A 26,467-nucleotide genomic window follows, 5' to 3' on the forward strand; every position below is an offset into this window, starting at 1 on the left:
ATGTCCGGCTCAAAAGTATTATATCCAATCGTAACAGACGTACAGTGACGACATTTCTATGTCCCGCCTCCAAGTTGAATCAACAGACCAGGATAGCGTAAATTCAATAAAACGAACCAAGTAGTCCTGCTTTAAATGTCGGCGTAGTCTCATGGTAGGTTTTTTTTTCCCAGACAATCCAACAATATAAAATCTTAATAGGAAGCGCAAATGTGTCTAGTTTGCTTGCTCCGGGTGTCCGCTTGTTGTCATGTTGCAAAAATGTGTTACGTGCAGACCAAGTTTTGCTCTTGTGAGTCGACGGTGTAAAATTAGCGTGTATGCTTTGCAGTTGACGGTGCAATTGACAGCAGCGGACCCACCGAGTTAAACATGCTCCAGAGGATCACTGCGATTCCGCGGGCCTTACCGTTGTCGGCCGCACTACGAAGCCTCTCCTCGGGCAACGCTGGTATCACAGCCCCTCTGAACTTCTGGGGTGGAGAAAGACGGACTTGCAAAGAAAAACGCAATGGAGAAAACGTCTTTGAGCCTGCAACAGGTAATGCAATTCTTTAAAAAAAACCAAAAAAAAACTGCCTGACTTTTATTAAGCCTACTATAGTCAAAAGTGTACTTTGTTAACTGAACATCGAAATGCATGATTACCTAAAAGTTAGATGGTTGCTGCCCTGGAGCATCCTGGTGTTGATTAACTAAATTCCAAGGGGGAAAGAAATGTGTCAATGATTTTAGTGAAGCAGTTGTTGTTGCCCAAATATCTGGAAAGTGTAATCAGACAATTTCAAAACAAATTTGAGTTTATTGTTCCACATTTGCAAAATATTCAGACATCTTCACTCCAAAATCATCCCTATTCTGAGATGGGATTATTTGGGTATGTTTTACTTGAGTATGTTTGATCTGTCCAAGACCCAAGTCTGATTTGTGCGCCTTGCGTTGCGTCTACATTAACTCTTAAGTGGACCAAAATAGACTGGATTTAAATGTGAGTCTGTCTGACCGCAAAAAGCGGAGTCACAACTGGGTCATGCAAAAGGACAATGATCCCACCGCTGGTAAATCTACAAGTGATTGGCTAAAAAAAGAAATGTGTCACAATGGCACAGTCAAAGTCCAGACCTCAAGCTGTTGAAATGCTGTGCGGCACCTTCAATTAGCTCAGCAAATCTAAAAGAAGCAAAGAATACAGTAAAAGAAGACTGGGTCAAAATTCATTCACGGTAACTGACAGATAACATCATAATGAAAAGAATTCATTCAAGTGATTGAATTTTATTTGCGGGGTCAAAGAAATGTATGTTTGTGTTGTTTATCAGTTATATTTTCTGCCTAAATCCAGCTGATTTGTATAAGAATTGAACTTTGTCCGCGAGGGTTGAGTCGAGGCAACCGGACTTTCCTTGTTTGTTGAGTGCTCGACAAACAAGAAAACTGGTTGCCTCGACTCGACCTTTGCAACTTACCATGCTGCAATGAATGGGAATCTACACAGAAAAGTCAAGTTTGTTTTGAACGTAGTTTTTTTTTTTTTTTTTTTTTTTACAGGTCGCATCCTGTGCACGTTGGAGCCATGTGATTCCTCAGAGGTAGACCAAGCTGTAGAGGCAGCCAAGTCAGCCTTTGGCCCTTGGAGTAAGATGTCTGGAATGGAAAGAGCAAGGGTGATGATAGAAGCTGCTCACACCATTGAGGTGTGTTAAATTTTTGCTCCTTACCTTTACTGTAGTCTGGTCCTCCTCATTTTGTAGATGAATTAATATTAGTCAATTATCAGTATGCCTGTAAGGCTTTTGTTTCATCTATGTTTTGCTTGTCACACACAGAAAAAAAGAGAGGAGATTGCTGAAATGGAAGTAGTCAACAACGGGAAGTCCATCACAGAGGCCCGCCTGGATGTGGACTCTGCACGATTGTGTATAGAGTACTATGCAGGGCTATCCAGCACTCTTGCAGGTAAGTTTACCCCAACATTGGAGTATACCCTCTTGAGGAATTCAAGGACAACTCAACTTGATATACTCCACACAGGACAAAAATGGCCTGAAGGGGGAAGCATCTTTTTTTTTATTTAGTGGGACATTTATATGGTTGTCATCTGCATAGAAGTGAAAATAAATTCCGTGTTTGCTTAAGATGGATCTCAGAGATTGAAAATGCAATGAAAACAGAGGGGGCCCTAAAATTGAACCATGTGGAACACCGTATGACAGTGAGGCATAGTAGGACACCAAACCTGCACTGTTTATCTTTTCAATTATTTTAATTATTTTTTTTCTAATGATTGCTTTTTTTGTCTTATTTTGATTTTGTCCAGGTCAGCATGTACAGTTGCCAGGTGGATCTTTTGCCTACACACGCAGAGAGCCTTTGGGGGTGTGTGTTGGCATCGGCGCTTGGAATTACCCGTTCCAAATTGCTGCCTGGAAATCAGCTCCAGCATTGGCCTGTGGTATGGGATTATTCCAAATAACTTCCCCAGAATGTATATTTGACCTATAGATGGCAATGCAGCAAGGTATGCAGTCAATTGCAACCTTTACATAAGTTATACAGGTAAAAAGTTAGTTTTAATTTTTTGGGGGTTATTTTGTTTTATTTATAAATTGATTTTCTCTTGCGTTTCATGAAACAGGTAACACCATGGTGTTCAAGCCATCCCCAGTGACTCCTGTGACGGCGGTCATGCTAGCAGAGATCTTTGCTGAAGCAGGAGCTCCAGAGGGACTTTTCAACGTGGTACAGGGAGGACAGGAGACAGGTAGCTTGCTCTGCCACCACCCTGATGTGGCAAAAGTGTCCTTCACCGGGAGTGTGCCGACCGGACAGAAAGTGAGTTTACTGTTATATGGTGGGTGGGACTTTTTTTGTGCAGGGTTTAGTTCATCTCCTCACAAACAAAACTATGGAAATTGGGATTAGTAGCAGACGAAAATATGGAAAGTTGGACTGAATTAGATCCGTTCCACTACACTCTTTGTGCACTTTATATTCTGAGGAAGAACAATGCACTGGGACTTCAATCCTTAGTTTAAATAAACAGGTGTCATATTTTTCTGTGTGATCCCACAGATTATGGAAATGGCATCCAAAGGGGTCAAACCAGTGACTTTAGAGCTTGGCGGAAAATCCCCCTTGCTCATCTTTGAGGACAGTGACATCGAGAACGCTGTGCGAGGCGCTCTCATGGCAAACTTTCTTTCTCAAGGCCAGGTAGAATCTGCTTCTCTTTAAGTCGTGTCACTAAATGAAACCGCAAAGTTGCGTTCTTTTGCGCTTGTTTGCTTCTATCACAGGTTTGTAGCAATGGCACAAGGGTTTTCGTCCAAAGGGGTATTCTGGACGAATTTGTGGATGAAGTTGTCAAAAGGACCCAAGCCATTGAGATTGGCGACCCGCTATTAGAGAGTACCAAAATGGGAGCATTGGTCAGCCGGCCACATCTCGACAAAGTCCTGGCCTTTGTGGATCAGGCGAAAAAGGAGGTACTGTATGGCTGCTTACTGCCTTTAATGGCAAATTCAACTTTATGGGCTTGTTTTTGGCTTCGTCAACTTTAATATTTGTTTTATTGTGGGACAAACTTCACTGACGTTTAAAAACATCTTTTTAGGGGGCCACTGTGCTGTGCGGGGGTGAGCCCTTTGTCCCTTCAGACCCTAAACTCAGACATGGATATTACATGACGCCCTGCGTGCTGGGTAAGCTTTGTATATTTTCACTTCTGTTCGGAATGCAGATTAAACTCTTGTTGTTAAATCTTTGCGGTTGAAGGTTTTTGTCCACATTTGTTATTTTCCTTCTAGCCAATTGCAGAGATGACATGACCTGCGTCAGGGAGGAGATCTTTGGTCCTGTAATGTCTGTGTTGACCTTTGACACAGAAGAGGAGGCGCTGCAGCGAGCCAATGATACCACCATGGGATTAGCCGCAGGACTTTTCACCAGGTTAGACTTAGATGAACCACAATGACGTTGTAATATGGAGCGGTGGGACTGCCGCAATCATCTCTACTAAAATTAGACACAGGAAAGCCCCTCTGACATCTTTTAGAGTTTTTTGAAATCAACAAACTTCCCATTTTACAATATACGTCAACAATGTCAAAAGATGTGCATTGAATTGCATTGATGTGCAATGAATACAGCCATTTCTTTCCCTCGGCGTAAAAGGCAGTGACAAGTAGAAGTTTGCCGCCATCTAGTGGTCGACATCTAAACTTTTCCCCAAATAAACCGTACAATAAAAGGATGTGGGTTGGTTCACTGTTTATATAAGGGGCCAAGAGATATTAAGGTGAGCCTTTTTTTAATATTATTATTATACTCTTTTGAATTTGTTCACGTGTTTATTCAGGGATGTGAAGCGAGCACACCGTGTGGTTGAACACCTCAAAGCTGGTTCCTGTTTCATTAACAACTACAATATCACTCCTGTGGAGGTTCCTTTTGGAGGCTTCAAAATGTCAGGTATGGCTTATTCTGAATCGACCTATTTTTTAAATACTACTTTTAATATTAAGTGTCAAAAGCAAAGTTCTTAAATGGTAAGTCAACTCCCAAATTGTTTTTGCAATAATGTCCTATGCAGCTCCACCAGTCTAAAGATGGCATTCTGATTCATTCTTTTAAAGACAGTCATTTAAAAAAAAAAAAAAAATGAAAACCTGTGGGGCAAATTCCACCGTTCTGTGAGGTGAATGTGTTTCTTAAAATTTCCTGTCAGTCAGTGGCAAAATAGTCACCCTGAGAGAAAAACAGGTGGGTTTTGTGGCTTAATTGATATTCAAAAAACACAGTATCAGTCAGATTGTTGTGTTTTGATGACTGGGGAAGCATAGAATATATTTTCTGAAGAATATTTTCGGGTTGACTTCCCTTTTTAAATATGAAGTTGAAATATTCTCTGTATTAATCAGGCATTGGGCGGGAGAATGGCCAAGTGACAATTGAACACTACTCGCAACTGAAGACGGTGTACGTGGAGATGGGTGATGTTGACAGCCTTTTCTAGGAACCACCAATCAATATTGAAGTGAAACACTGACTGAGTAAACTATATTAATGCTTCAGTTCACATCACAGGAATTTCTTTCAAATTGGAGTGATTGCGACACGAGCACCGTCAATGAGCCATCAAATAGTTTTGCACTTATATTTGAGGTATATGGTACAAAAAGACTGAAATATTTGAATGACTGACAAGCATTGTTGCGACTGCCAAATAGATCAATGTGATGCTTGTTTTATGATATAGAGAACAGATGTTTTGCAATGTGTTTTTTTTTTTTATACCTAATTTGCAGTTTGTCTTTTTTTTCTTGACTTTTTATGAGTGAAAAATCAAATACATCTTTTTAAGGCATTATTTATTGAACTCTGTGTGAAAAATATATGTGAATACACAAATACACGCAATAATTTGCTTTTACGTGCGCTGCTCCAATTACAAATGGCACATTGACTATCATGGAAAAACCCTTGAAATGAAATACTCCCATGTAAGATTACAATGAACAATGTTAAATGTTGTATGAATAAAATGAGGAACGGTTACATTCTATGATATCTGTGCTGAGTATCTTTTGGGTAAATGTCACACTTAAAGTGCTCTTTTCTTCCTTCTAATCTTGTGTATAGCTGCTGTCTTTCTCTAAAATAGACACAAAAGGTAAGCAAAATATTCCCGTCAGTACTTTTGTGTGACAGTGCATTGAATGCAGCATACCTTTGTCACATGTTTTGTGGATTTGTTGAACTGCCCAGACTCTGTGCGAAGCCACGTTGAGAGGGAATTACTTTATATAGATGTCACATCTCCAATGACAGCAGCAGATTAACTTACCGTCTCCAGAAGACTGCATATCATCAGCAGACATTCTCTTGCCAGAGCCCTGTAATCAAATACGGAGTTAGGGGGTATGGTACTTTAATCTTGAAATTCACAGTTTAGAAATGTGTTTTAAATTGTGTTAAGTAACTACCAATTTCTGCTTGAGGACACATAATGACTGTGATTGGATATAACCAGGATTTACTTAATGCACCGCAGGTCAGCTAATACTTTGGGGGGGGGGGGGGGGGGGGGGGCTCTATTAGGACCACGTTGTGTCTGTTTAGCTCAAAAGATGTTATTTTTTTATATTTTAAGTACGTATATGTATTTGTGACGTTAGTAATTTATGGAAAAGGTATAAATGAATGACATAAAACCAGAGTAGTTTGAGCGCTAGTAAAACATTTGTCAGTGGTAGGGTATTTCAGTGACCACTGCGTATTTTTCTTTTATTGATGAAGTATTACCAATAATTTTGGCCATGTGTGTAAACTTTTCTACCTCATCACTTCCTCTCCTTGAAGTGCTCATCGGCTTGGCGTCCTCCAGATGGCTTGAATGTTGGAGCTTCTCCAGGCAATTTTTCTCAGCAGACACTCGCACTTGTAAAGTGTGGAATGTTGTCTGAACATCACCTACTGTGAAGTGCACGGCCGTGCCTTCAAACCACAGGCTGTCACATGTGCCTTCCTTGAAGCCAAGTGGCTCGTAGTCCGCTGGAGTAACTTGGGAAGAACAAGAGTATCAGATGTTTGAGACACAAAAAAAAATCATGTCTTCTGCTTGTCACGCGGTTCTGCTTGGATGTTTGTGGTAGCTCACCGTCGTCATAGTAGTAAAGCTTCATGTTCATGTGGATGTTGTTGGGAAGGACGCCGAGGTTCTGCATGAGAAGGAAGAGCTTCCTAATCAGCAGCACAGATGCTTTCTTGGTGTCTTCCATTGTGACTTTCAATTCAACACCATTGTTCCTGTGATTTCATAATAATTCACCTGATTGACTCACCTGAGTTGAAGAAAAAAAAAAAAAACAAGCAAAAACATGTCCTTCCAAACCCATATATATCCATCACTGGGCCTGTTTTGGTGTACTTGATCTTGAAGCTGTAGGACTCAATAATGTGCTGAAAAACAGAGATAACGTAATTCTAGATTATACTTAAAACTCTTGAAAAGATAGAATAATTTTTAAAATAACTTACATTAGGTTTACGGGGATTGGTGTATACCTAGATTGTGCAACAAAACAACTGTCAGTGGTGGCTGTTTTGACTTTTAGCTGAGTTTCTGCCCCTTCTTAGTAGAAATACTGCACTTACCCCAATAAACACAATCTGAAGCTGTTGAGGATAACATAAGAAAACGTGGAAAAGATATAATTTTAAAGTATTTAAAATCTTTGTATACGTACATATTGTTTCTCCAGAGCATCAAAACAGCCAACCAGCCTGAACAAAGAAAAAAAAAATTGAATAAACATTTACTGAAACTAAGGATATTCGGCTGCTTCATTATTGGATTTCAATTCATATCACTTATCTAAAAACTGTAATTAAATTATTTCACATGTATCTTGTTCGTCTATGTATGCCAAAAGTGTGGAGTGCATGGGCTTGTGGAAACTTTTGTGTGGGACGTAGAAGAAGTTCTGTCTTCTCCAAAATGATTCTTCTCCAAAACTAGTACATGTGCCAAAAGCGCAGAAGCAAGGAAAATAGTCACAGTACACAATTCATTTATTATGTTCCCTGTAGGCCTAATCGTGTTAGATCACCATGAAATAATGAATATAAGTGTGTGATCAGTATTAGAAATGGAACTATTGTGAGCACCATTTGATGACTTTTCTGGCTCCAGTAGTGCTGCAGTCCTCCCGCAAAATCTTGATGCACATATCTGTTAAAAACAGCACAGAGTAAGAAGACAGTTCTACTGTACTGATTGTTAATCATTTACGGTTTAAACTGATTCATTTTGATATTTCATGTGTGAATTCACTTATTCCCCAAGTTAAAGCTCGTAACGCTGGTGATCACCTTCTAAATATTTGGAGCGGTAGGCATCTTCGGGGAAAATGCCTCTGAGGTAGGTGATGGAGGACACCGCCACCGCCATCATCCGCTTGACAAACACAAGGGAATCCTGCTTGTTCTTGAGGTCGATCGGAAATAATGCAGCCCACTTCAAAATCCACAACACACGACCGGACTATTAGTTTATTGTAATACAAGCCACGTAACCACAAGTTGGCGCTGTTACACCAAATACGATGTTACGAATATTGGTACAGCCTCGCGTTCGTGACGTACATCGTATAATAATTCAAATATGATTAAAAACTAAACCGAGAATTTGTCTTTCTCCAACCTCAGAAGCACCTTTCTCGTTTTTCTTAATCCACGAATCTGCTGCCATCTTCGTTCCAACGTTAGCCAGGTGTTGCTAATGCTAATTAGCTGTTAGCTTACGGCTCGTGACAAAATAGGCTAATATTAGCTACTATGTATATATATATCATAAACTTACGATACTCTATCAGCTTCTGCTTTGGAAAAAAAGCTTAGGTGATTTTTGAGCCACGTTCATATAGATTAGCATCGGCTAAAATTACAGCCCAGCGGTGCGTACACCAGTGTTGGCCGAAAATAAACTAATGGTTTCCCGCTCCTTGCCCTCCTGCTAGGTTTAATTTAAAGACTATTGTCACGTGACGTCAATAGACTAGTGAATTAAACTTACATTTTTAACTTTGTGTAGAGGTCATTAAAGGCTCACTATAAATGGTTAGTTTACAAAACATTCCACTAACCTGTTAAATAAATAAAATGTCTAAGATTTAACTAAAAGAAGGTTTCTACTCACTTTTTAATTGCTGACTTCCAAACGTGTGTATGAGGAAACCAGTGTAAATCTATTTAATAAAATAAAAACATTGTTGACGAACATTTAAAGAAATAACGACAGACAAGTAAATAAATAGAGTGTAAAACTTGTAGGGCAAGGAGGCACTGAATTAATAGAATATGACATTTAAGACGAAAAGATAACCAATGATGAGAGGCATCTTCTGGATTCATTTCCACATATTGTAAAGTACACAACATCGGTTTGACATCAAAGGTATTAAAGATATATGAACCGGTCAAAACAATACACTTTGGTCTTGAGTACACACAGGACTTCAAGCTGAATAAACTGTTCCCTAGCAACTCGTCCACAAACAAAATATAAAATGTTTTTTTTTTTTTTTCCTGCAATGTTATCTATATGAAATCTCCTAGCGCATGCCGCAGATTGTGGCCTTGCTCTTATCACTGCTTGGAGAAGAAAGCTTTGCTCTTCTGGACATCGGGTTTGATAGTGTCGCTTCCTGGTTTCCAGCCGGCGGGGCAAACTGTAATAAAAGACTTAGAATGAGTGCCAGGTGGTAACATGAAAGCATTACAATGTGCCACTATTACACAACTACAATGACATGTATATGCATATCAATAATAGGGCAAAAAGATGTGATTTGATACTCCAAACTATTGAAATTCCTCACAGAGAGGCCACGATCATTTAGAACCTTTTTTCCAAAATGGCAAAGACATAACAAGACCAGTAGGTTGTGAATTAACAAGTACATAGCGATGAGAAATGCATATAGTGTAACTTTATGCATAATTCTGGAATTTTCTGATATGAATAATGATGTACCTTCTCCGTGCTTGTCAGTGAATTGAAAGGCCTGAACCAAACGCAAAGTCTCCTCGACAGAACGTCCGACGGGAAGGTCGTTGATGGTGATCTGTCTCAGGATTCCCTTGTCATCAATGATGAAGAGACCCCTGGAATCCAAAGGAAGATGTTCCTCTTCATTTTTCATGTTAGAAACGTTTACTGGATAGTGCCTGAATAAAAGTAAAACATCTCCCCGTGCAATAGATCCTTTTTACATTCCACTGTATTTATTTTGTGTTTTGAAAATGCGGTAAAGTATGTGATTAAACAGACATTAGACCAACATTCTCTACGCTCTCAGTATTATTATTAATATCATTATTATTATTTTGGTCTTGTGTGAAAAGGCGACTATTATTCTGGGTAGTGCCCCCACTTTGTCCAGCAGATGGTGCTGTTAGTAATATTTTCTCACGAGCACCCATTAAATTTGTGAAAACCTATAAATATATTTTCCTCGTGATCCTGATAAAGCTAATTACTTAATGACTACATGTTCTGGTATCAACTTAATTTCCCCATTGAGTCTTGGACTGCATATCTTACAATAAGGGAACATACAGTGCGTGACATGAGTATCAGTCTGTTAAAAGTTAAAGTAAAAGTTAATTCAGATGCAATGAACAGCATAGTAGACATCAGGTTGTCTAAAACTACGCTATAAAACCAGTTTTCTTTTTTTTTTGTTTGCCAGTATTGTTTTTTTAATTGTTTTTTTTTTTTAGTTTTCCTGAAACTTTTTCATCATATAACTCTCTTCATGTAGTAAAATTGGTCCTCCAGTTCTACAGCTAACAATCTTTTCTTTAGTCTTGAAATGAATAAACGCAGAACCAGCACGGCATTGTCAACTTACCTGTAAGAAATGCCTTCATCCTCTTTTAGAACACCATAATCAGTTGAAATAGTGTGTCTCGTGTCTGACACCAATGGGATCTTCATGGCGCCCAAGCCGCCCTGCTTACGCGGAGTGTTGGTCCTTATGAAAGCATAAACAGAAAATGTAAACATTTGATGAAGGCAAAGGCACACACACACGAGTGTTACAAGTGATAATGTGATACAATACCATGCAAAATGGCTGAAGTGAGAGTCAACAGAAGCGGCGATGACCTCGCAGCCAATCTTCCTGAATTCCTCGGCCGCATCGCTGAATGCGATGATCTCGGTCGGGCACACGAAAGTGAAATCAAGCGGGTAGAAGAAGAAGACAACATATTTCCCTGCAACACCGCGACGACAAGCGATTCAGGAGGCGGGCGGCAACCATAACAATATGAATATTCATGTATTTTGCAGAGTGAAGTCCAGAGGAAAATGGAGATCAAAGCTATACATCGCTTGAATGAGACAGTGAATGAGCGTTGGATGAAGCGTTACCTTTGTAGTCGGATAGTTTGAGGTCCTTGAATTGACCATCTGGCATCACAGCCTTGGCTGTGAAATCTGGAGCCATTTTTCCAATTTGAGCTTTGCCTGCAGCCATCTTTTGGGAACTGCACAACAGATCAAATCAAGAAATAAACTATGTGTGTCATAGGTAACTGTATGTAGAGCACAGTTTGTGTGTAAACTATCAAGTTATACATTAAACAAACTGCATATCTTGCCTACCTAATGTATACCAGTTGTATAGCTACAAGCATGTGCACAAATATTTTGAAGGGAGGTGCTCGAGCAACCCCCAAAAAAGCACCCATCATTAAAATTATTTATACAAAAATACAAATATTAGACGTATATTAAAGTGTGGTATTGATTTCTGTTATTAAACGCAATCAAAACTTTAAGAAAATAAGTTAACGGCAGTAGTATAGATGTGCAATTCTCATACGATCTCAAAATAAATGCTTTTTTCTTTCAAAATACTTTAAGAGGCGCTCAAGGGTTGTTTATTTTTTTTAATTGATGAATGAAGAAAAAAACGAGACATGGCAGTGCACTTTTTTTTATTATGGGCAAAGGACGTGCATGGATACTATAAAATGTGCAAAGATAAATGGACAATTATACATAAATATATGATTTTATGCTGTATATACATGCACATTTATTAAATGATGGATTTACTTGCCATATTTAGTGTATTTTAGACTAATCAACATCAATCATTAGTAACCAATCTGTGCTGGTTGAAAGTAGGTTATCTAATGAACAGATTTTTCATTTAAAAGTGAAAAAAATATGGCAGCCAGTTGACCCTATAAATATTATTTAAACTGCTGTATACATATATACACGGATTTGAGTGTGTATTTAACATGACTTTTTATGAGGAGTAATTTTGAATGCGAAAGCAAAACAAACGATCACCGATAGAAAGCGGGGGATCCAGACCTAAGAAATAATTAAAAAAATACTTCCCTATAGTTTGTTGATCTAAATATATACTCTGCGTCAATACTAATCTAATATAAATAAAATAAATGCAAGAACAGGTTCTCGAGTCGCCCTTGTTTAATTGGTTTCTTTTTGGGAGGTCGGCCCAACTGAAAAAGAACTTTAATTGGATTAATTCGGTAACAACAAAAACACTCATTCCCACCATTACTTTCTTTACAGTACAGTACTCTCATTTGGTATTATAAATCTTAGCTCCAAAAAGTCACCGACAGTGAAAATGAAACTAATTGTCGGAACAGGATGCCAATAATTTCCGCGTTTCGAACGAGAGCTTCATAATTGTGCTACATGAAAGTTTATAACTGCACTCCATAAATAAAATAAACTTGTTTCTCAAGTTGAACACGTTCTTCTCGAGAATGACGCATAGCTTCAATAAAATATCAATACGCAGTAATAAACTCCTAGACACAAAAAACTGCTAAATATACTCTACTATACGTGTACTAAATGTAAACTTTGTTCGCACAGTTTTGCAATACATACCTTGTTGCAGCTTAGTTTGACTTGAGCTCTTGCGCGTATTCCGCAGGAAAGATTGGGAGAGGCTCACGTCCAGCGAGGTTTTTATATAGCAAACCACGTCTCGCGTGATTACGGCTCAAAAACGGGATCTCAGTTTTACACACTTCCCCGTTCACCCAAGTGAGCCCACACAGCATGACAGTGCACATTTTCAGGAATTTCGTGCGGTTTGGGAAATCACTGCAAAGTACAAAGTAACTGTGACGAAGTAACACCAAAGAGAAGTTGAAAATACTAATTTAAGGGTTAGGGAGCGAAAAAATTGCCGGGCAAGACTTGAATTTAAGTACGGCAAACAAGCGCTAGGATTTCTTTTTTAAATTCAATACAAAATAAATAAATAACTAAATAAGAAATCCAATACAATATAACAAATATAGGATCAGCATAATCGATCATGCAAGTATGAACAATAAACAAAATACAGTAGAACATATAAAGGATAATGCAGAGAAAGGAAATCAAAAGAAATAGAACAAATAGAATAGAACAAATAGAAATAGAACAAATAGAATAATATAATAAAACAAATAGAATATATATATATATATATATATATATATATATATATATATATATATATATATATATATATATATATATATATATATATATATATATATATATATATATATATATATATATATATATATATATATATATATATATATATATATATATATATATATATATATATATATATATATATATATATTTTGGACAGGAAACCAGGCTACCATGTTGATACTATCAGTGAAAAAAAAAGACTAACCCCACTTCAAACAGACAATAAATCTTTTGACAGTGCTAAGCTGAGCCCTCCCCATGACTGAGATTAAAAAATCAGATGATTAAAGAAAAGTACAATAGTCTTGATTGAAGAACCCTTCAAAGAAATCCACCATTTAAAATGTCCTTGGAGGGACCTCCAAAACAGTATTTTAACAATAAAAATGTCAAATGATATACAGTGAAACCCTAAAATTGATACATTTGTAAACCACGTTCACAAAAACTGCACTCAGTGTAAATATGTGGAGGAACATTCACACCATTTTGCAGGTGAATTTCCTTGCTGTTTCCCGACATGTTATTATATTTAACTACATGTTAGCGGTGTTTGATTTCTTGCATCACTCCGTATTTAACCGGTCCTGCATTTCCTCATTCCATACTTGGGTGAGAGAACAACGTCAAGCTTTGTGTTTAACCTTCTGAAGAACTGCAGAACCTTGAAAAAGGACATTCTTGCAAAAATATGATTTTCCTGAGTATGTATGTAAGTATCTAAGGCTACTCTTAAGTAAAAAATGTTTGATCTATTTACGATCTCCCTCCCCTGCATCCCATCTCGCTGCTGTCACTGAATGATGTCCTCGCGTGCTGTTGCCATGGACACCGCATCAAGGGCCGGATAAGAGGGTACGCGTACAATAACCACCTCCTGTTAGAGGCATCGCATTGATCATCTGCTATTTCACAATAAGCGTGTAATTGCTGCATCCGGGTGTATCAAGGGCATTCGCATGCTTCAGTTTCTGATGCACCCTAAAAACACTTTTTTTTTTTTTTTGTCAGTGGTAATGACAGATGCAGGTAATACAAATGCAGAGCAAATATATACACTATATATATATATATATATATATATATATATATATATATATATATATATATATATATATATATATATATATATATATATATATATATATTATAACAGGAAGTGAGTATTTTTGTCACAGTGTGAGACGGAATGGATGCCAGGTCCAGACATGTATAATGACGCAATTACACCATGGAAGCGATGGCTTGGTAAAAACACGCTTTCCATCACAGCAGGATGTGACAGAGTCGATACGCCACTCAAATTACTCTCTCTCACACACAAACACTTGCATATACATATACATATATAAATGTGTAAAAGTATCGATTTTTAACGTCGTAACATGATGCTAAGCGGGTGAAAAAATTTGTAATTCACAGAATTTCTAAGGTAAATTTTACTCTAAAAAGATATTTGGTCCCTGTCACAACAAAGTAAAATATACATAAGATTTTATTGTGAAAATTTCCACTGTCTTCAAAGTGGACGTTTTACTTTTAAGCTTATACACACACACACACATATGAATTACATCAGTTGTTCAGGAAATGACCAATCAAGGCTCAGCTTGTAACGTCAGGACTAAACTCAGAATTAAAAAAAAAAAAAAGCAAGCTATGATTAGTTGTTACCTGAGTGCCTGTGATGTCATTTTAAGTCAATAGCAAGTGGCAAAATGGCCACTGCTAAAAATTAGGTGGGCTTTGCTGCTTTAATTCATATTCTACAAACAATATTAATAAGAACACTGCGTTTGGACTTGTGCGGGGTTTTTATTTTTAATGACTTTACTTGACTGCTTCGAGGATGAGGACATTGCAATGAATCCATCTGAATGAAACGTCACAGTGAGCAGCTTGAAACGTCAGCTTTTCAGGAACCAATTTTATTAATATCATTAATAATGTGTCATCGGCATCATCAATGAAATGAGTTAGTCTGTTTAAAGCAGAATCAAGTGTGCATTCATTGCCCTTTTTCTTGATGAACACTTCAGGTCCACAAAGCGAGGAAGAAAAAGGAGGGGGCGGGGTCACAGAGCAGGACTGCAGTGAAGGAGGAAACGCAGGGAAAACAACGTCTGGCAGAGCAGAAATCTCCCCCTTCACTGGGATATGATTGGTTTTTCCCTTGTGCAAGAACAACAACAAAAAAAAAAAGAATCAAAAAATTCAAAATGGTGCTCAAAAAAAAAAAAAAAAAAAGATGAGAGAAAAGGGCGAGTGGCTTGCTGAGATGTGTTGGCTGTTTGCGTTGCTTTTCTTTTTGTTCCGTTAAAGCCACGTTAGGATTTGATGCAGTCGTCTTCGTCGTCGGAGGTCTGGCTGCTGCTACTGGTTTCGGACTCGGAGGCCTCCTCCACGTGCGCCTCCGCCATGCTCCTCCAGGGGGTGAAGTGGAGGGTGACGCCCCGTGCCCTGGGCAGAATCCCGTTCTTCTGCAGGCCGTTCCGCTTCAGCTGCGCGTACCAAAATGATGCAGATTGCGGAAGCTCAACACATTTTTTTAAACTCTCAGTGCCACGGACGAGAATTTCTGTCAAGTAAAATACTAAGATTGTGTGCCAGTGATAAAAATTCGTATTCCCTGTTTTTGTTTTGTTTTGTTTTTTTAAAGGAATGGATAGATGAGCTTGTGGCCAGTGCTCCTCTTAATATTCTGCCAACCGAACACTGTTGTAATGTATGGAAGACCGAAAGTGCTGAAAAATCTGGGTCAAAGTCACGTTCTACAGAAAACGCAAAAAAGCTCATTTTTTCCTTTTGTGCAAAATTGCTTGCTTAAACAGTGATTCCTAAAAAACAGAATATGCTCCAAATTGGTTGCCTTTTCAGATGACACTCGGCACCGAAAGAGTTAACATAGGACTCAAGAGGAACGTCGCTCACCTGCTCGGTTTTCGTCTGGTACTCTCTCAGCTCGTCTTCGGTCAGAGGCAGGAAGTTGTCATCGTTTTCTGGGTACTCCTGCCAGCCCATGGCCTTCAGCAACCTGAGCAAGCACGTTTCACAAATTTCTTTCTTTTAATGGAGGGACTTGGCTTGAATAAAAAACTATTCAGGAAAGCTAACAAAATAACACACTAAAAAAACATTTGTTAACACTGAGCGCTGCTGATATAAAAGAATGTCAATGGAAACTACAAAGGCGAATGATCGAATTTTTTTTTTAAATAGAATTTGGTGGGATTTTTTAAACTTTTTTAAAGAATGCAATTTGATGAGGTAAATGATTAAAAAACAACTACAGAAAACATAACACTGCATCTTAAGTTTTATAAAAATCAAAATTTCAATGGTAACTGTAGTGTGGTTTGACTCAATATTCCACTTGAGCGTTCGAGGTTAATTTGACATTTACTTTATATTTGCATCATTGTGATTTGTTTTTGAGTATTGCAGTTTAAAAATTGTTCAAACGTGGTCCTTTTTTTTTTAAATAATGCATTACATAAATACTGCATATTGGAAAAACAAACACCAAAACAAATAAAGTAAACCACATTTTGCAGAGGTGTACACTACTGCCCCCTGCAGCTGACATGAAAAAGTCTTAGGGGATTTGCCATTTTTAGCCCACGTTGAAATATCAAGTACTGCTTCATACAAAAGATGGAACATGATCCACATAAAAGTGTGCGTGTGTGTGTGTGTGGTACCGGTGCTCAGCCTCCAGGGAGCTGGACAGATGTTCCGTGTCAGAGTCGCTGAGGGAGTAGGACAGCCCGTTCTCATGGCACACATCCTCGCTGTAGGCTTTGGGCTCTGGGGTGCTGCTTTCGCCCTGGACACAATCACGCAACAATCAGGGGTCAACACAATCTGCATAATATAACCATTTCACATCTACCGCGAGTAGCGAACAATGCAAACAAACAAACAAACAAACAAACAAAAAAAACAGTGACTGACTTCTCCCGAAGTTCCCGGGCTGCTGCTTGTGGTCAGCTCTCCGGTGCCCTCGTCCTTCAGAGCTCGCAGGAACTCGCTCTTTCGGTCCGGACCGCGGCGCATCAGCTTCAGCCTTGATGGGGCGATGTCAATGGGGGGAGTCGTACTGGAAGGATGCTGCACAGGTGACGACGACGAGACCAATCGAGTTCAAGTCAATTGAAGGTTTACCATAAACAAGGCAAATGACTCCATCAGTTTTTTTTTAACTGTTCATTAAAATTTCTTGCCAAACAAGTGAGCATGAGCATAAATAAGCAACAATAACAATGCAAACATATCTGTGACTTTATCAACTTGACTTTTATGTTTTTGAAATTTAACTTTCCATGTCTATAGTTTTGGAAGGAAAAAGAAACCCTGGATTCTGAGTTGAGTTACAGGAAAAAAAAAAAAAAAACAATCTCACCTCTTTTGGGGTGTTGTGCTGTGGTGCACTGACCGGGGTGCTGGGTTTGGCGGAAGAGGCGGGGTTGGAGAAGACGGAATCTCGGCCAGACTTGGCGATGTCTCGAGCGCCGGCTTTCCACTGGGTGCTCTTAAAAAAATAAAATAAATAATGATAATGTTAACTGGGTTAGCAAGGACACTTTCCAGAGAAATTCCGACCACGGCAGTCTTACTTTGGTGGGGGCCACAGCGGGCTTTGGGACCAGATTCTTGTACACGCTGGAGCCTGTGATGGGAGCTTTAGCGCCGTTGGCTGGCAAGGCGCCGGCACTGGCGAAGCCCGCCGAGAACGCGGTGCTGGGGTCTTCCTTAGAAACCTTTTTGATCACCAACATTTTGGACACCATCTGCTTGCCGCTCGGAGGATTTTCTTGGGAGGGAGAAAATCTTGTTAGTAAACTGCGTTACAAACTGTCAGGCTGCTAATGGACTTGGAGCTCTTACCCCACACTCCGGCATGGGGAGCCACTGCTCTCAACTGAGTGCCGGGCTTTCCAGTTGTTTCAGGGTTGAGGGAAGGCTACAAAAGAAGCAGGACAATTGACTGTTGTGGAGAAAATTCTGGCATTCGAATAGTAAAACTGTGAATTTTGCATGTAAGAATTCAAAGGAGCAGAAACAGAGAAACACACCTAGAGGGGTTTTCTTTTCTTTAAACATTGCTTAGAAGCGAGTATAAAATTGGATAAATGGACGGACAAGTGGTTATTTAAAACGCTTGCAATCTATATCGCAAGATAGAACGCTAGACAGCAAGATAGCATGACAGATAGAATGCTACCAAGCTAGTAGAATAAGTAAAACGCTAGCAAGCTAGGGCGGCAGCAATCTAGCAGGATATGCCAGCGAGCTAGCATGAAAACTAGAACGCTAGCAAGTTTGCAGAATAGCTAGAACACCAGAAAGCGAGCAGGCTATAAAGAACGCCAGCGAGGTAGCAGGATAGATCGAACGCTAGCAAGCTAGATAGATAGCGAGATAGAAGGCTAGCAAGCTGGCAAGATAGAATGCTCACAAGATAAACAGAATGCTAGCAAGGTAGATAAAATGCTAGGAAAATAGATGCTTACAAAGCTTGCAATCGAGCTATGAGTTGGAAAGACATTATATTGTTAAGCTTCTAAATCACAGGTGTCGAACTTCGGTATGCTGTATATTTTCTAACTTTCTCTGTCAAACACACCTGATTCAAATGATAAGGATCATTTTCAAGTTCCTGCAGAGCTTACTAATGAGCTAATCATTTGAATCAGATGTGTTGAGTGAAAACCAAAACACATTCAAGATACCGGCCTTTAAGGACTGGAATTTGACACCTATGCTCTAAATGAACCCAAATTGGATGAAACCTGGATTTTTTTTAATCATGCTACCTAGCTAGAGCGAGCCAGATAGCTAGACAGCTATATAGATGCACTGTACATAACAATCAAATTGGAAGGAATCTTAAGCAAAGTTGTATGCAAGAAACTCAAACAATGCTACTCACAAAGTCCTCTTCCACAAACTTCAGCTTATCATCCTTATTGTCTTTGCGTTCTTCATTGGGAAACTTGTCCTGGTATGAGGTGCCCTTACGGGGATGGAAGTTACCATTGCGCTGCCGGTGCCCTCCCTGCCTGTCCCTGTCGCCACCTCCCCGCTTAGGGTGGCGTGCTTGGTGGTGGTGGTGGTGGTGGCCGTCCTGGGCGCCTCGCGGAGCTCCATGCCAGCTGGGGGTGTCCTTCCAACACGAGCCCCCGGCTAAGCCGCTGTGCCCTCCTTTGGCCACCCCTGAATCCACAGAGTCATGTCTCAGAAGTAGCGAGGGCTGCTGCCACCCGTCACCTAAAAGTAAAAGAGGAGTTATACTGCTAACCAACCACAGAGTTGGCTTTTGCCAGCTAAAATAAATCGTAGTTCCAATTTGTATTGTTTAAATCGTAAAAACAATCTCTGTTTTAATAAGGTCATGTTAAATAACATACATGATGTAACTGCATCGGGTTCAAGTCTTTAAATCAAATATTTGTATGTTGACTTATGCACCAAGTTCGACCAAGAAGGTTTAACTCTCGGTTCTTCTGAGAATGTCTCATATTAAAGTAAAATTTGTACTGCATGAAATACCGAGTTCCCCAAATATAGGGCAAACCCGAGTGTAGGACGCGCCTTTAATTTAAATACTCCTAATTAAAAGCTCGTAATTGCTCTTCCCAGAGTGGTTTTCTTCACAATTTTCACCTGTTGGAGCGCGCAAGGACCCATTGTTGAAGAAGCCATCTGAAGAGTTGTGACGGCGGCGGCTCACAGCATTTCTACCTTCCCTGTGGTGATGGGGCTCGCCTTGTTTATCGAGGGTGGCAGCAGGGGACTGGAAGAAGGGGCAAAAAAAAAAATTGTTGCAGCACAGAAAAGACCACTCAAAACAAGTCTCGACTTTCAGTTGGGAATGAGCAAAATGTGTGTGAGTAAATAGTAAGTACGAGTAAATACAAGCACAAAGCACACATCCCCACAACTGCTTTTACATTTGTAAACGGCTACAATTGAGGATCCAAAGATACGTATCCTTGTGTCTATAATGTATGTTAATTTTAGTTCATAGTAAGGTTTTAAAATAGTATGGCAGTTCTAAGACGTTTACCTCTGAAAATAGCTCTGTTACTTCGATACAAGAATCTCCATTGCTGAGATCAGAACAAATGCTTTGTAACCATTTTAGCACTGCTGTCTGTAGTGGCTAATTTACATCATAAGCAATTGTGTATCTATTTCATGTTGCTACACCCAAATGAACATCCCCAACTTAATTTAGCAACCACTAGAAAGCTAAAAACACAAACCCCCAAAATTTTCATCTTTCTTTATATAGCATATGACCCTCTAAAACCCCCTCTGACATGACACCATAATAATTAGACAATCCTTTATGCTCCCCGTTTTAAAAACGCCGTAAAACCACAGCAGAAACAATAGCATTAAACATCGTGCTCAATTACTGAACAAACAGAGCACTGTTGACAAGCAGTGACTATTCTTGTTACTCAGTCTTGAATGCATTTTAAAATCGGTCACCCAGCTGGGAAACATCCTGACCTACAAACATTCAACGCCATATCAGCAATAAAACAACTCAACAATGCTGTGCTTTGTGCACGCTAGATGTGCTCAACTTAAATCTGACAATTGCGATTCTTGACTCCCCACTGAGATGCAAAAAAATTCAAAAAGAATCCGGAGGTTGCCCTTTTACTCATTCGCCGACTACGGACGTCAAATATCCATTTTAACAGTGTTTACTCGTTCACTGCCAATAACGTTGATCAAAGGTTTATTTTAACTGGACTGGCAGTGAATCAGCTAATGAGGTGTTTTGCACAGAATTTAAAAAATAAAATATCACATCCTTGCCTCGATCATGCTGACCTACAATAATTTTGAACAGCAATGTCACTCCCCACACTAAATAAGGTGTAACAGCACATAGTATCAAAATGAGATTTGAAGCTCTGTCTCCTTGACTCACTCTCACATGCTCGCTCAATGTGTGCACACAAACCTTGGCAGGCTGGGGCGTGGAGAAGTTAAGCCAGGCAGGGACAAAGTCATGCTGCGCCATTTAGGTCCAGTGTTTCTGGTCAGTGGATTGAGGCATCAAACCTCATGGCCAGGATCTGACAAGAGAGATGACCATCGGGAATGTCATTTGAAGGCTGGCAAGCAGCGGTTTTATGCACGGACACGTGAAATACTTTCACACCTTCGAGTCAATTTGTTTTTAATGCATAAAGGGGCTGGAAGATTCATATCGGATAAATAGAAATTTTAGCATATCTGTTCATTTGAAATGTGAAAACTTCATATTCAAGGTTTATTTTTGCTATTCAAGTTTGCATTAAACTTTAAGATCTTCTGACGACCCTGGAAAAAAATCCAATTCATCAATTGATGTGATAAAACTATCTTCAGATGATTATGATAGTTAATAGTTGCAGTCCTTATTTGTTTTATATTAATTTTAGCTATTTGTCTTTATTTTCATTTAGCTCTAAGACCTGCTGATAACACTGAGACATATTGAGCAACAAAGATGTATATCTCGTTATATTATTTAGTAAATATACTTTGATTTTTTTTTTTTAAATCAACACGATGCAAAGTTCAGTATCAGCAAAGTTGTTCAATAAAAATATTGATGGGAAGCAAATAGAAAAAACTATAGAAAAACTGTCAAAAATGGTGAGAGCAAGTATGACTATTTTCAAACCTCAAGCATGAGAAAAAAAAAGGAATAAAATCTTTTGTATTCTGCCCATGGATATGATTTTAGACATTTGAACAAGAGTTGTATTTAATTTTTTTTTGGAAAGAACAAAAAATGAGGGAAAAGATATGGGTATGTAAAAAAAAAAAAATAATGTCAGGCAGAGTGCAATATTTACCCCAGAGTCAAATGCTCTGAAGTCCACGGCCTCCTCCCTTCGTCCGTCTGACCACTGTTCTTCAGGCCTGTTGGCACTGACAGACGGGGAGCGGCACAAAGACTACCCCTCTAAAACTCTGCCAGGACAACGCAGCCCCTTTCCCAAGAGGCAAATCACTTCGTCCAGGGTGGAACACAGGAAGATGGGTCAACAGAGTTGCGGGAATGATCTGGAATTTGTGATCCAGAAAACTGGCCAAACAAGGAAGGAGACGGATTTCCAAACACGAGAGGAACCCAAACCGCTCCTGAGCGAATCCTGTCCCCAGTGAGACGCTTTAATGTCGTTCAGTGATTTAGTTGGGACATGATCAGACTTTGTCAAACGGCAAAAGATGAACTTGATGAGAGGTCATTTGTCCCACTGCCGCGGAAGAGCTCGGTAGCGATCTCGTCAAGGTGTAAAAGGGGTTTGCCCACGCACACGGACAGCAGTTTGTGTAGCGGTTCCACTCTTGACACCAGTCGAGGAGAATGAAACGAGTGTTGTCCTGCCACACTGTGGGCCAGTAGGTATTGGCATCAAGTCAACTTTTACCGAATCATTTTAGAATCTAGTGACTCATGTGCAGAAAAGAAAAGGAGTTCAGGGACAGTCTTTTGGAGGAAACCCACGGCTCACCTCATTAATAGGGTGAAAAAGACTGCCGGAGTTGGAAGGAAATGATGCTTGCTAATTCAAAGTCACATGACAATGAAAAAAAAAAGAAAACCCTGTGTTAGCTACATTGCCGTCATTTTCCTTTCTGGTTATTGAAACAGAGAGCAAGAAGGGTGATTCATTATAAAGGTGTCTTTGTCGACGTGTGATTCACTTTCACATTTGTAAAATGCCCATTTAGCTAGGAGCAGTTTTCTGGAAGATGAAAGTTGAGGTAGCGCTAATATCATAGATATGCGCGCTCGAAAAAATGGTAAAAAACTCCCATATAGCCTTGTCAAAAAATATCTAATTCTTTCCTCGCAGAAAAACAACCCCCAAAAACCCAAAAGGGTACAAAAAAGTGTCCTTATTTGGAGCTTTTGCCTTGCTGAACAATTCTCTCATTACTTCCTGGTATTCCACTTGATTCTGCAAAGGAGCTGCACCTGCAAATCAAAGACTTCAGTCAGAAAATCCATCAACTGTAGAACATTTAAGTTTTGGCAAGATATGCCTCTGAAGATGTAAATTAAACTACTTACTATTACAATTAAAATCGCCACAAAAGTAGCGTTAATCAAAGCCTTTGAAACAATGTCTAAATATGTTCTTTGGAATCGAAACTAAAGACGCTGTGCTCTTAGAGCAATCACAGTACAAAAGTGGAAATATTTTAATCAAAGCCTTACAATTAACGTCTAAATATGTACTTTGGAATCGAAACTAAAAGCTCGCTGCTCTTGCGGCCATCACGCCGCCGAAGCTGAAATGTGTGGCGGCTCTTAATGAAATATTAATACCAATGCAAAAATATCCACGGCACTTTCTCACTTCTCCCACTGTGGGAGCAAAACACTATGGTAATGCAGTATCAAATACCAAACTCGGATAACTGCACCCTGCTACGTTTCGTCCATAAGTGTACGACAGTACAACTAAACTCTAAAATGAAACAAGTTCGTTGCAAACAGCATTGCACTCGCGCTGAACTGTTACGTAATAGCTTAACATCAATGAGTTCCCGACGCACACAAGCTACTACGGACAGCAGCGATGTTCCGCTGCAGGATTAACAGAATAAATATTAAGCGAAACGTTACCATTGTAGAAGGAAAACAAACGTGCCCCTTTACTCTACAGGGCACCGATGCAACACGCAGAGCACACGTTTCGCCGCGCTCGCAAGTTGATAAATGTTCAAAGGTGCAATTCGGACAAAAAGTGATTCTAACGTCTAAACTTATCAAAGCCTTTTACCTCAAGACAGAGCTCTAAAATCGACAATCACTCGGTTGCTAACTCATCTGTGTACTTAGCTACGCGAACATACGCCTAGCAAATGTTAGCTAGTAGCTGCAGTTACCTAGCATGTTAACTGAAGCCGAAAGCTGTGATGTGTAATGCAATGAGATCGTACGGCTCCGGGGCCTAACTCCCCACACGGTTAACAAGTTAAGACGTTAAATGAAATCAAAATGGCGATAAAGACAGATTTTAGCCGTTGTCACCAACGTATAGAAAAGGTAAATAGACCTGGAATCGTTGGAACAACACAGTTTCAAAATGGCTACCTTAGCAGCGGCAGCACACATTCATCAGCTTGCTAAAGTGCTAGCGAGCTAACTTGCAGCAATGTTTCCTGACCATTGCGCGTACCTTCTCCCAAGCAAAATGCTCTTTAATAGATACGAGGGTACATCAGGTAGTCCGATAGCGACGAAATGGCGCTCCGGTGCGAGTATAGCGCCGTGGTGGAGTGGCGATTGATGTTTGTTTGGGTTTTCTGTGCGCTTACCACTGGCGCTGGCACCTAGGGGATTCGAACACTCTTTCAGGTTGCGTTCAAGAAGTCACGTCATTATGCAACTGCATGAGGTCCCACTCTGTGAGGTACGCTTTTAACTGCTTGGGGTTGAGATTCGGGGAATCAATGAATAGAGCTTTAAAAACTCTCATTTGTTTGCGCACAAAAGTGTTTATTACTTGGAAAGATAAATATTTAAATTGCAGCATTTCTAGAATACGGAGGTGGTTTTTAGTAAACGTATGCGTTTGCTTTCTTGAACAGCACGCAAAACCTCCCCCCTCCATGGACAGACAAAATAGTCGATAACAGAATTTGTCCACTTTGGAGAAACGGGACGATTTCGTAGCAAGGACGAATTCGATTTGAGTCGGAAATGATCAGAAGCGATTTCATCAAAAGGTAAGATATATCGTAAAATTCCTCTTTGTCATTAAACAGAGAAAAACAAACCAAACTCCGATGTAGTAATCATGGTTGCAACGACCCGTGCTAAGCTAGCCGAAACTTCAGCTTTTATAAGTTAGTGCACATAATATGGATTGTTGCCGAACGATTGGCAACAATCCACTTCATATTTTTTGTCTGCATTGCTGATGTTACTCAATCGACGTGAAATTTGAATAGGATAAATGACGTTCAACTGTGCAGTGTATGTTTAGTCCCCTTTCTGTTGTCTATCTCATTTTAGATTGCAAATGTTTCGAGCTGCACCTCGTAGAAATCTCATTAAGGTAAGTTAAGGTGTGACAGAAAACTATTTTGTATATGAAAACTGTTTTTTTTTTCTTTTTTTCTAATTTAAACATGTGGTTGCATCGAATTGAACTCACACATTGTTTCTATCCCTTGTGTAGTGTTGATCAAAAGGATTTGCCCTTTGAATTTGCATCAAAGCAAGATTACACGAGGGAGCTGAAATTTCACCCGGATGGTGACAGTATGTAAAATCTCAACTTGGCACGCCCACTAAATTACCGCACTACAAGGAGTGTGCCACCCTTTAGCTAAAATACTGCAAGAACGATGTGGAAGAAAACAACCCAGAAGTTGTCAAAGTTTATCAATTTTGAGTAGTTTTCTTCCACATAATTCTCAGTATTTTAGCCCAGGGATGGCGCACTCTTGTGATAACTAAGGTGTTGTGCCATGTTATCATCTGGGTGAAATTTCAGTGGCTTCTTTTAATACTTTCCCTCTAGTGCGAAACGTCTTTGATGCTAAAGATATAATCACACTGTCAAAGCAATGCTACAAATCTGTATTCCTTATCTCTACTATACAGTATCAGGTATGACAAAGAATATTCTGCATTCTCAGTTTCCTGTTCGGAATCCTCAATGGATTGACAGCGCATCAAACCCAACACATGCTCGACTGGTCTCGGTGGTCTCTCCTTTGTCCAAACCGGTTTCAACCAACAGGCTGCTGTGCGTCAAACCTATCAACTGGGCTGGCTCGCGTCTCTGCCAATCAGACAAAAGAGACACTAAAGAAAGTTTTAGTTTGCGGGCCATGAGTCAGGCTCCCAAACCGGCACTGTTCCTTGGCGTCTCAGGGCTCCTTCCATTTGTGTCTGCTCCTGTCCTCATGGCAAGCACCCAGTCCTTCTACCCAGAAGTGGCTTATGCTCAAATGGTGTACGGCGCTTGCATCGTATCCTTCCTGGGAGGTGCCCGATGGGGGTTCGCCATTCCTGACGGAAGTCCCGCTCGACCTGACTGGATGAACTTGGGCAACAGTGTCATTCCGTCACTTCTGGCCTGGTTGGCTCTGCTGTGCAGGAACAACCTCGTAGAAGGCGCTACGGTGGTTATAATGGGACTGGGACTGTCTTTACATTATGACCTGACACTCCTGCCTGGATACCCCGCGTGGTTTAAAGCCATGAGAACTGTCCTCACTTTGGTTGCGACCTTTTCCCTGGTGGCAACGCTGATCACCAAGAAGGTCTGCAGTGAAAAGAAACTGAATTTTTCCAATTGAATATTCAAACGGTTAAAATTGATCCGCGTAAATAAAATTCAAACTTACTACTGGCTGACTGTGCTACAGCAT

General features: G+C 39.8%; 5 protein-coding genes across 12 annotated transcripts; 2 read left to right on the forward strand and 3 right to left on the reverse strand.

Annotated features, from left to right (window-relative positions):
* The first annotated feature begins 27 nt into the window (after positions 1-27).
* On the forward strand, positions 28-5,563 carry aldh9a1b (aldehyde dehydrogenase 9 family, member A1b). The gene is made up of 12 exons (XM_088430274.1): positions 28-154; positions 332-541; positions 1,549-1,694; positions 1,827-1,956; positions 2,318-2,452; positions 2,636-2,832; positions 3,073-3,213; positions 3,297-3,485; positions 3,614-3,701; positions 3,807-3,948; positions 4,358-4,470; positions 4,920-5,563. Exons 2-12 carry the CDS (start codon positions 373-375, stop codon positions 5,012-5,014), a joined length of 1,545 nt encoding a protein of 514 aa, XP_088286400.1. The 5' UTR covers positions 28-154; positions 332-372; the 3' UTR covers positions 5,015-5,563.
* zte38 (zebrafish testis-expressed 38) lies at positions 869-8,347 on the reverse strand. Of its 2 annotated transcripts, none has more exons than XM_088430276.1 (12): positions 8,204-8,347; positions 7,873-8,017; positions 7,669-7,732; positions 7,248-7,284; positions 7,156-7,176; positions 7,039-7,065; positions 6,893-6,960; positions 6,659-6,807; positions 6,338-6,561; positions 5,846-5,894; positions 5,729-5,769; positions 869-1,170 (listed from the first exon to the last, which is right to left on the reverse strand). In XM_088430276.1, exons 1-12 carry the CDS (start codon positions 8,249-8,251, stop codon positions 1,162-1,164), a joined length of 882 nt encoding a protein of 293 aa, XP_088286402.1. In that variant the 5' UTR covers positions 8,252-8,347; the 3' UTR covers positions 869-1,161. The 2 variants fall into 2 exon arrangements, with proteins under 2 accessions (XP_088286402.1, XP_088286401.1); XM_088430275.1 differs by lacking the exon at positions 869-1,170 and adding an exon at positions 5,235-5,653.
* Positions 8,348-8,890: 543 nt separating this feature from the next.
* Positions 8,891-12,552, reverse strand: prdx1 (peroxiredoxin 1). The gene is made up of 6 exons (XM_088430280.1): positions 12,449-12,552; positions 10,940-11,055; positions 10,629-10,782; positions 10,416-10,538; positions 9,536-9,666; positions 8,891-9,230 (listed from the first exon to the last, which is right to left on the reverse strand). Exons 2-6 carry the CDS (start codon positions 11,043-11,045, stop codon positions 9,148-9,150), a joined length of 597 nt encoding a protein of 198 aa, XP_088286406.1. The 5' UTR covers positions 11,046-11,055; positions 12,449-12,552; the 3' UTR covers positions 8,891-9,147.
* A 2,409-nt stretch (positions 12,553-14,961) lies between these two features.
* gpbp1l1 (GC-rich promoter binding protein 1-like 1) lies at positions 14,962-24,556 on the reverse strand. 5 transcript variants are annotated; one of them, XM_088429091.1, is made up of 12 exons: positions 24,401-24,556; positions 21,922-23,051; positions 21,039-21,153; positions 19,721-19,850; positions 18,987-19,324; positions 17,942-18,017; positions 17,671-17,867; positions 17,457-17,585; positions 17,009-17,164; positions 16,756-16,880; positions 15,986-16,088; positions 14,962-15,555 (listed from the first exon to the last, which is right to left on the reverse strand). In XM_088429091.1, exons 3-12 carry the CDS (start codon positions 21,096-21,098, stop codon positions 15,382-15,384), a joined length of 1,488 nt encoding a protein of 495 aa, XP_088285217.1. In that variant the 5' UTR covers positions 21,099-21,153; positions 21,922-23,051; positions 24,401-24,556; the 3' UTR covers positions 14,962-15,381. The 5 variants fall into 5 exon arrangements, with proteins under 5 accessions (XP_088285217.1, XP_088285220.1, XP_088285216.1 ...); XM_088429094.1 differs by having other exon boundaries at positions 18,987-19,270; positions 24,262-24,409; XM_088429090.1 differs by having other exon boundaries at positions 24,262-24,409.
* On the forward strand, positions 23,715-26,448 carry LOC148414351 (transmembrane protein 69-like). Of its 3 annotated transcripts, XM_088429095.1 has the most exons (4): positions 23,715-24,495; positions 24,674-24,811; positions 25,101-25,143; positions 25,730-26,448. In XM_088429095.1, the coding sequence occupies exons 2-4, from the start codon at positions 24,786-24,788 to the stop codon at positions 26,393-26,395; spliced, it is 735 nt and encodes a 244-aa protein (XP_088285221.1). In that variant the 5' UTR covers positions 23,715-24,495; positions 24,674-24,785; the 3' UTR covers positions 26,396-26,448. The 3 variants fall into 3 exon arrangements, with proteins under 3 accessions (XP_088285221.1, XP_088285223.1, XP_088285222.1); XM_088429097.1 differs by lacking the exon at positions 23,715-24,495 and having other exon boundaries at positions 24,509-24,811; positions 25,695-26,448; XM_088429096.1 differs by lacking the exon at positions 23,715-24,495 and having other exon boundaries at positions 24,513-24,811.
* The last annotated feature ends 19 nt before the right edge of the window (positions 26,449-26,467 follow it).

This window comes from Hippichthys cyanospilos, chromosome 12, assembly GCF_059441005.1.
Source record: "Hippichthys cyanospilos isolate Australia breed blue-spotted pipefish chromosome 12, RoL_Hcya_1.0, whole genome shotgun sequence".
Classification (NCBI taxonomy): domain Eukaryota; kingdom Metazoa; phylum Chordata; class Actinopteri; order Syngnathiformes; family Syngnathidae; genus Hippichthys; species Hippichthys cyanospilos.